The sequence below is a fragment of the Fukomys damarensis genome, unplaced genomic scaffold (assembly GCF_012274545.1).
Source record: "Fukomys damarensis isolate Sample0158 unplaced genomic scaffold, DMR_v1.0_HiC HiC_scaffold_7, whole genome shotgun sequence".
NCBI classification, from domain to species: domain Eukaryota; kingdom Metazoa; phylum Chordata; class Mammalia; order Rodentia; family Bathyergidae; genus Fukomys; species Fukomys damarensis.
Window position 1 is genome coordinate 33,156,675 of NW_022900919.1, and position 9,493 is coordinate 33,166,167.

General features: G+C 36.6%; 2 protein-coding genes across 4 annotated transcripts in view; both read left to right on the forward strand.

The window, feature by feature from the left end:
- The window catches only part of Esf1 (ESF1 nucleolar pre-rRNA processing protein homolog), a 63,445-nt gene that overhangs the window by 42,959 nt on the left and 10,993 nt on the right, over nucleotides 1–9,493 (forward strand). For all 3 annotated transcript variants that reach the window (XM_010634100.3, XM_010634099.1, XM_019208936.2), the window contains exon 11: nucleotides 3,674–3,761. In XM_010634100.3, the coding sequence (XP_010632402.1) occupies nucleotides 3,674–3,761 (88 nt within the window). The remainder of the gene's footprint in view (nucleotides 1–3,673; nucleotides 3,762–9,493) is intronic.
- LOC104869124 (DNA repair protein complementing XP-A cells-like) lies at nucleotides 109–1,471 on the forward strand. Its single transcript, XM_033761171.1, is given in 1 exon segment — nucleotides 109–1,471. A coding segment is annotated over 1 exon segment (753 nt). The 5' UTR covers nucleotides 109–450; the 3' UTR covers nucleotides 1,204–1,471.

Sequence of the window (9,493 nt, forward strand, 5' to 3'; positions counted from 1 at the left end):
CAGTGACTTTTATGATTCACCTCACAAAATGCTTTCAAAGTGTCCACATTCCAAGAAATGGATTTTCTATGAAGTCAGTAGAAGCTCCATTCCACAGAGGAACTTCTCTGTATTTTCGTTTTTTAAATGAATCTCTGTGTTTTTGTTAATACTAAAGAACTGGGGATGGACTTGGAAGCTTTCAGAGATTAAAGGATCCTGGTGGATCCAGGATCTCTGTTAACAGCCCAGGAAAATTGCCACACTCCATATTTTAAATTAATCTCATGAACACATGCTTTAGGACAGCGCTTCCCTGGGCCTCGTCACAATCAGAACCCCGTGATCAGTGGCCATTTTGGCTCTGAGTCATTGTCAGAAGTTGTGGTGGGCTCCATCTAGCACAGAGGGATAGGTCAGAGATGGCGGCAGTTGAGGCAGCATTGCCAGAGCCTGCAGTAGCAGGCACTGATGCTGCTTCAGGCCGGGCTAGCGGCCCAGCCCTACCCGGCGATAGAGTTGGAGGCTACTGAAGGGATTACAAATGTAAAAGCAGCCCCCAAAATAATTGATACAGGAGGGGGCTTCATTTTGTAAGCAGAATAAGAAGTACATAAAAGTGGAAACATTGTTCATCAACCAGGACCAGTTAGGGAATTTGATTATACAATATGTGCAGAATGTGGAAAAGAATGTATGGATTCCTATCTTATAAATCACTTTGATTTGGCAACTTGTGTTAACTACAGAGACCCTGATGAGAAAGATAAGCTTAGTACTAAAACAGAAGCAAAGCAAGAATATCTTCTAAAAGACTGTGATCTAGAGGAAAGAGAACCAGCTCTTAAGTTTATTGTGAAGAAGAATCCTCATAATTCACAGTGGGGTGATATGAAATGCTACTTAAAACTCACAATTGTGAAGAAGTCTCTTGAAGTTTGGGGTAGTCAGAAAGCACTAGAAGAAGCAAAGGAAGTGAGACAAGAAAACAAAAGATTGTTATTTGGTTTTTTTAGATGTTTGTATTTAAATAAAGTAGATTGGCCCTGTTTAAAATCTGAAAAAAAAAAAAGTTGTGAGATTCCACAACTATTGAATAAGAAAGATGACAAAATTTGCAGCTACACACACACACACACATTTTTTATTGCAGTATTGTGCATCTGGAGTCCTGCACAGATCATAGGTCCTCTGCTCTTCTGGGGCTGTAATGTAGGTGTCTGAGAGACCATAGACACATGAGGGGATAAATCTAGTGTCAAGTTCACTTGGTTGTTGGCAGTTTCAATTCAACATGGTCTGAGGGGTTGAGAACCAGACACCCTGGTGCTATATAGAGTTCTGCCCAGTTATTAGGAAGCACTGATACGTAAAGATATAGAAATATCTTTCTAAAGACAGCAAAATCAGACCTGAGAGGAAAACTTCAGTATCTACTGGAATAGATTTCTTTGCCTGCACTAGCTATTTTTTTCTCAATTCGTATATTATTCTTTAGCTTCCCAGCTGCTAGATTTCTTGAGGGACCGTAGACTTGAAAGCAGGTTTTGATCTCGAATTATGGTTACCAGTAGTTTGATGGTATTTTAGACCTTCCTTGCTGGCTGGGTTGTCTGATTGCTCACTTCTGCCAAGGTCTCTGAAGGTCTCTGGGTTCCTGACTCCTCCAGTATCTGATGTGATCTCCCAATGTTTGGTAGAGTCCTCCTGGCTTGGCTTGACAGATGATACAGTTGAGTGGGCCAAACATAGTCCAGGCTCTTGTGTTCACCAAGGAAAGAACTGCCAAGTGTACACTCAGAATATGTAGTAAGTAGCTACATTTATTGAAGATCACAGGATGGTAGCAGAAACAGGGAGAAGGGCAAAGGGAAAAGAAGGTGAAGGAAAAAGGTACTCGAGCAAAAGGAGAAAGGGACTGAAGTTCAAAGAGGAGAAAAAAGGCAAGGGCTATAAAGTTGAATGCTGCTTTGGACTAATTTTTGTACTTTTATTGTGATCAGTGTTTATGGAAATGGATAGTAAAGTAAAATCCTTGCCCCCACTGACAGTTTCTGGGTAGTACAATGAAGAAATAGAGTAAAAGCCCTGGCCCATTGTAGTTCCTGGAACTTCCTTTAAAACTAGTCATGGACCTGAAGATGTAGCTTAGATGTAAAGTACTCTTGCCTCACATGCAGGAGTCCCTGGGTTCCATCTGTAGCCCTTAAAAAAAATGGGCAGTAAATCTTGAATGGAATAATCCCACCAATGAGTAAGCTATCAGTTTTTAGGATGATTTTTTAAATAATTCCTTATAGGGTCAATAAACTAGTCACCCAGAGACTCTTAGCAGCTATTCTGTTTGATTTCATGTGGTAAGAGCTTTGAGCTTATCATGTATGTTTACTTTTTCTCTTTATTGGGCTATAGGTCTAGACTTCTTTTACTAATAACATTCACAATAGATTTCTTGAGTATTCAATGTGTCCTAGAGTCAGTCTTCTATACTAGTTCTAAGAACTACAACAGATCCAGCTCCACAAGTTCTCTGTATATAGAAGAGTTTCAAGAATTTTGTTCAAGTAAAAAATATTTGTCCCCTTTGCCTCAATGAATGACATCAGTTTTGATATTGAGAAAATATTACTGAAGATATAAATAGAATAAATATTTACATGTGTGTCATGGTATTTAAGCATTTTGATCTACTTAGATATTTTAGATCTATACAGAAATTCAATGAGTAGATAGATACATAGATATATGGATTCTATAATCATTAAAAACATGTTTCTACTAATAGATCAGTGGAAAAAATTCTAAGAAGTACTTGTCTTTAAAGGGATATTAATGTCAAAATGAATATTCTTTGGGACCTAGTAGATCTTGCATACAGGATGATTTTTAGCAATAATACATTCTAAACATTTTTGTTAAAATGATATAGAGGTATTTTAGATTTCTGAAGATAACTTCAATCAAGTTTTGGTTAGTGTGATCTTAGTTCAGATATGTCCTATTTATTCTGCATCTTGATTTCCTAATTTATACAGTGTAGCAGTTCAAATTTAACTAAGTAAAATTTAACCCACAAATTTACTTAAAAATAAATAGGATAAATTATATATGAAGCAAGATAATTGTTGATAATGGTTTTGAGAACAGTTTGTTACACTGCTTATTAGTTTTGCATATGATTTAAATTTCATCACAGAAATTATTTTCTTCAGTTAACCAGCAGATAAGTGGTTTTAAATAATCATTTAAGAGATAACCTACAGTATACAACTTTAAGCTGAAAAGAGTTATTGCCATTTCTCAATTTTATCAGAAATCAGGCCACATCTCTGCATTAATTACCCATGTAAAAGTATTATCTTTTGAATGTCTGTACTCCTTTTTTGTCTTCTACCACTGTCTTATCTTGAATTTTGCACCTGTCTTGTGTGTCTCATTACGTTTAATAGATTATAAAATTTTTGAGGACAGAAACCATGTACCTGATAATGTTCATTTCTTCCAAAACAGCACATCATTTCCTGCATTAAGTATTTAATTATCTGTCAGGTAAACAAAAGAATGTCATACAAGGTTATTTTATAAACTCATCCATTTTAAAAGGCTTTTTAATTTTAAATTGAACTACATTTTTTTCATCATATACATGTCTTATAATTCCTAATGAAACTATGTGCTTATATTCAACTTGAAGGCTCTTGCTGAAGAGGCCAGTGAAGATGAACTTCCCCCTGATGTTGATTTCAATGACCCATACTTTGCTGAAGAAGTTAAAAAAATAGGTAAGCCAGCTTATGTTTGTAGTTTTCAGTTGGAATCTGAGGAAAAAGGTGACATGGGTGGAAACAGTATAATCATTCTTTAAAAATCAGTGGAGTTTGGATAACTGGCCAGTGGAATGCTACCATTGGTAAGGTTCAACATGCCCCCTGTAAATTCAAGAAATGATTTCATTATAGTCAATTTAACAGTTTAATGCAGATTCTTTTCTGGGAATTTCCTTTATAGCTAGTCAGATGGATTCTATAAAAAGATGAGGGTACATAGAGGAATAGTTATTTCTTACATGTTCTTGCTGCTTTCTGTTATTGGTCTCTAGGTCTCTGTGAGGCTATGATGAAGTAAAATTATGAAATAAATTTGTGTTGATGTGTGTCATTTTTTAAATTTACATAAGGAATTGTATAATACAGTAAGTGCCTGACTTGTGGATGAGCTCTTTTCTGGGAGAACATTCCTAAATTGAATTCATTTGTAAGTCCAACAAAGTGAGTCTTACATGCTTATTTGTTCACATCTACAAATGTTCGAATGCAAGGTCCATTTGTATCTGTGAAAGTTCGCAATTCAATTGTTCTTTAAGTCAGGGACTTACTGTAGTTTTTTCTCCTCAAAAATACAGGATTTTTCTGCTGAAAGAATACCCATGTGGTATGATAAAAAAAAATATATTTTTTTCGTATCTATACAGTAAAAGGCACATCTTCATTAATCCCCCTCACTTTGAACACACTTATCCCATTCTTACAACTTTCTGAAGCAGCTATAGAAGTCCTCTTCTATGATTATCTAGTTAAACTGTTGTGACTGCCTTCATGTTCTGAATCAATTCAAAATATTACCTTTCATGGTCATTTTGACTTTGGGAAAGAATCAGAAGGGACACATTACCCGATCCACTGAATAAGATGGATGAAGACACCATTGTAAATATTTTTGAGCCAACCCAAGATGTTGAGGCACAAAAATATACAAAAAAACACTTTCAGAACTACTTCAGAGAGTGGCAAGAAAGATAGGATAAGTGTGTTCAAAGAAAGGGGGAGTATTATGAGGGGGATTAATGGCAATTTGTCTTTTACTGTGAATCAAATTTTTAATTTAAATATTCACTGTAGTTTTTTTTTTTTCAGCTTTGAGCTTATTGGTACATTTCAGGGATACAGTACCGTTACATTCATTGTTGGGATCTTGTACCTCTACATGACAAGTCTTGGTTCTTATTTTTCCCCTTGTCCCTGCCCTCCCTTCACCCCATCCTCCCCTCCCCATCTACAAACACTTTATTTCTATCTTTTCATTATCTCACATTTTTTTCTTTTCCTTTTTACCCTTCCCCTACCTGTCCCACCTTCCCTACACCTTTAGCTCTTTTTTCCCATTTCTAAATGTCAGTAATCTTATTAGGATTTTATGTATTATTGCAGTTTATTCACACCAGAGAAACTATTCAATATTTACACATGTGTGCCTTATTTATTTCACTTAGGAGTGTATCCTCAATATGTATCCATTTTCCTATGACTGCAATCTATTTTCTCATTCTTTATGGCTGAGTAATATTCCATTTTATAGAAAAACCACATCTTCTTTATCCAGTTTCCAACTGATGGGCAAATGGGCTGTTTCCAAGTTTTAGCTATCACAAACTGTGCCGCTATAAACATGGGTGCGCATACATCACTGTGATATGATTCTTTTAGTTCTTTTGGAAAGATACCCAGCAGAGGGATGGCTGGGTCAAATGGAACCTCCAGTCCAAGCTCTTTGAGGTATCTCCATATTGATTTCCACGGTGGTTGCACCAGTCTGCACTCCCACCAAGAAGGGAGAAGGGTTCCTTTCTCCCCACAACCACGCCAAAAATCAACAGCCTTCCTACACACAAATAACAGACTCACTGAGAGAGAAATAAGGGAAACAATTCCTTCTAAAATAGCATCCAATAAAATGAAGTATCTAGGAATCAATCTAACAAAGGAAGCAAACGTTCTCTACACTGAAAACTATAGCACTCTAAAAAAACAAATTGAAGAGGATATTAAAAAATGGAAAGATGTCTGCTGCTCCTGGGTAGGAAGAATCAACATAGTGAAAATGGCCCTACTACCAAGCCTACTATACAGATTCAATGCAATGCCAATTGAAATTCCAACACTATTTTTCATAGAACTAGAAAAAAGAATCCAAAAATTCATTTGAAACCATAAAAGACCTAGAATAGCAAAAGACATCCTAGGCAACAGACACATGGCAACGGGTATAACAATTCCCAATGTAAAACTATACTACAAAGCCACTGCAATAGAAACACCATGGTACTGGCAAAGAAACAAACCTGAGGATCAGTGGAACAGATTAGAAGACACAAAAGCAAATCCAGATGTACTCAGCTACCTCATCTTTGACAAAGGAGCTGACCATCCTCAGTGGAGGAAAGATGGCCTCTTTAATAAATGGTGCTGGAAAAACTGGATTTCAACCTGCCACAGATTAAAACTGGACCCTTATCTTTCACCATGCACTAAATTAAAATCCAAGTGGATTAAAGATCTAAATATTAAAACAGAAACACTAAACTTGCTTGAAGGTAAGTTAGGCAGAACTCTTGAAGACATTGGCATAGGAAAAGACTTTATGAACAAATCCTCAGTAGCACGGTAACTAGCAGAAAGAATCAACAACTGGGATCTCATCTTATTAAAAAGCTTCTGTACTGCAAAAGAAACCATCAGCAGAACTAAGAGACAACCTACATGTGGGAAAAACTTTTTACCAGCTGCTCCTCAGACAAAGGACTATTATCTAGAATATATAAAGACCCGATTCAAAAATGGGCATCCAAAATGAACAGACATTTCTCCGACAAAGAAGTAAAACCAGCAAGTAAATATATGAAACAATGCTCCACATCACTGGTCATTCAAGAGATGCAGATGAAAACACTGAGATTCCACCTCACCCCACAAAGAATGGCTGCTATCAAGAAATCTCACTGTAGTTTTTTAAATCACACTATATTTCATTTTAGCCCTTTGCTTTTATCCTGCTAAATTATATCTAAAAACCAGCTTTTTTTCTATTCCTCTTTTTCTTTGTGTCCCTCATCTATCTGGCACCTTGTTTCCTGTATCTGAGGAAACTTGTTTCTATTGCATATGCACCACTTATTCCTTCTTGAATGCTTTTATTTTTACCTTTTTGATACATGTAAATGTGTTCGGTAAGGTTTGTGTCATAGTTGGACAGGTCAGTAGGGACCATTGTTAAGCATTTTCCATTTATTCTCATGCATTTTACCTTCCCCTGATCTTTATACCACACACAAAAACCCCAAAAGACTTGCTCTTGGAGCACTTCCAAACTGGCATTGTAAAGAGTAGGATTTTATGAAGTTTCCCTGCTTCTTATTCCTCCTGAGTAGCAGGCCAAAATATTTCTCAACAGGAAAGTCAAAATTGCTCAAAATTATTTCCTGGTTGTTATAGACTTTTAACACTGACATTTTATTGATGAAAAGGAGATCAAGATGAATAAAGTCTGTATAGGATGTGAGATTCTTGAGAATTGGAAAGGGAAATGGAAACTTAGCATATTCTGCTTTTTATCATACCTGCGTGGTCATTTCTGGATGATGAATATTAGCCTTATCCGTTGGCTAAAACATAGTTTATAATGGAGAAATATGATGCATGATACTTTCCTTGTTCTCTGTCCAAACTGCTTCAGTTTGCATGTGAAATCTAGTCAGTGTGCAGGATTCAAAGAGTAAGTAAGTTAAATGATTCGAAGACTCAAGCTAGCCAATTTCTTAGAATCTGCACATTTAAATTTTGTATAAAGCTTTCTCTAAAGTAGAATCAAAATGCTTTCAGTGTACTTTGATTTCAGAATACTTCCCAGAAGTAATTGTGTTTGTCTGAGCTTAAGTTGTTTTGGGTGGTGGTTTTAAAGCAAAACCAAAAAGACAGAATTTTTAACATACAGTTTACAAGTACAAAATGGTATCTTGCCAAGTTTGGTGTTTTTATTCTATCAGTAAAGTTTTTGATAGTCTTCTAGTTCTGAACACTCTACTAAGCTAGAGATATATAGTACTATAGTAGCAATACAAGCAAAATCCAATCCTCAAGGGGTCTGATTTTGGGAAGATGTGCTAAGCAGATAAGTAAAAATATTACTGGTACATGTTTTAAAAGAAACGGGAGGGACCGGGGACTTAGCTCAGCTGTTCAGTTGCTTGCCTTGCAAGCGCAAGGACCCGAGTTCAATCCCCAGTACCAAAAAAAAGAAAGAAATGGGAAAGAGAAGTTTACATAGAATGGACAAAGAAGGCTTCTCTGAGGCAGTGATATTTAAGATTAGAAATGTAGAATGAGGAGTCAGGCATAAAGAGCTGCAAAAACATTACAAAGGAGAGACTGGAAGACTGGAAGGAGAGAAAGAATGTGTTGTGTAGTGTTAGAGGAATTGAAAGACATCCACATGACTGGACCAACCATGATCAGAAAGGGACTTTGGCATGGGGCTAGGGTAAAGGCCTACCCTAAACCAACCCTGTGTGGCTTTGTTGTCATGGCAACAAATTTAGACGTTACTGCTGATCATAGAAAGCCATCAACAGCCTTTAAGAAAGAAAATGACACAATCTGATGTATATTTTAACTGATTCCTGCAAAGAACAGATAAAAGAAGAGTAAAAATAAGAGCTGAGAGACCAAGCTTTGGTAGAGAGAGTTTCAGATGGTGGTTAATACTGCATGCCATCAGTAGAGCTGGAAGGAGAAAAGAGAATGGGACTCTAGGTATATTTTGGAAATAAGTTTGCTAATGCATTTGGACAAGAAAGAAATCCAGCGTGACTCCTCAGTTTTTGGCTTGAATCTCTGAGAGAATGGCCTTCCATTTTCTGACCAGAGAGTAATGTAGGAATGGTAGGTAGGTATGGGTTGGAAGTAAATAGGTTCATTTTGGGCATAATCACTTTGCAGTTGTCAATTCGATATCCAAACCAAAGATTTCAGGTTGACATATAGACATGCATCTGGGTGACCAGCAGAGAAAACAGAGCACACATACAGAATTATGAATCAGTAGCATATAAATAGTACTAGAAACCATGAGACTGGAAGCAGAAAGCATTGGTAAGAGGATGCAGTATTCACCTGAGGTCAGGAGAGACCTACAGAAGGTACTTACGTTGCATTGTATTGAGGCTGTACTACCTGGAAGGTAGGGAAAAACATATATCCAAGAAAGAGCATCTGTGAAATAGGAGTAAAAACATGATTATATATGCATTATGTAAACAACGGAAGAAGGTGAGGTACTTAAAGAAAAGATGTGGTTGATTTGTCAGGTACCAGTTGGCATACAGAGAAGCATCTTATGTACTTTCAATAGTTTACCATGTTGTGAGTATGATTAAGGGATGAGATAGAAACCAATGCGCATCATTTTCCAGTTTTACTCTGAAATAGTAACTGAATATGGGTAAGTATAAGGTTGGTTTGTTTTAAAGTATGAGCTTTTAGATCTTGTTTTAATCTTCTTGGGATTGCTCTAATAGAAACGCTAATGCAGGAGATTTAATGCAGGGTTGAAATCCTATAGAAGACAAACATGTAGGACATTTGGGAGGCTGAAGCTCACAAGTTTAACCCCAGGCTGGGCAACTTAGAGAGTCCCTGTCTCAAAAATTTTAAAAAGGTTAGGTTTATAGCTCACTATATAT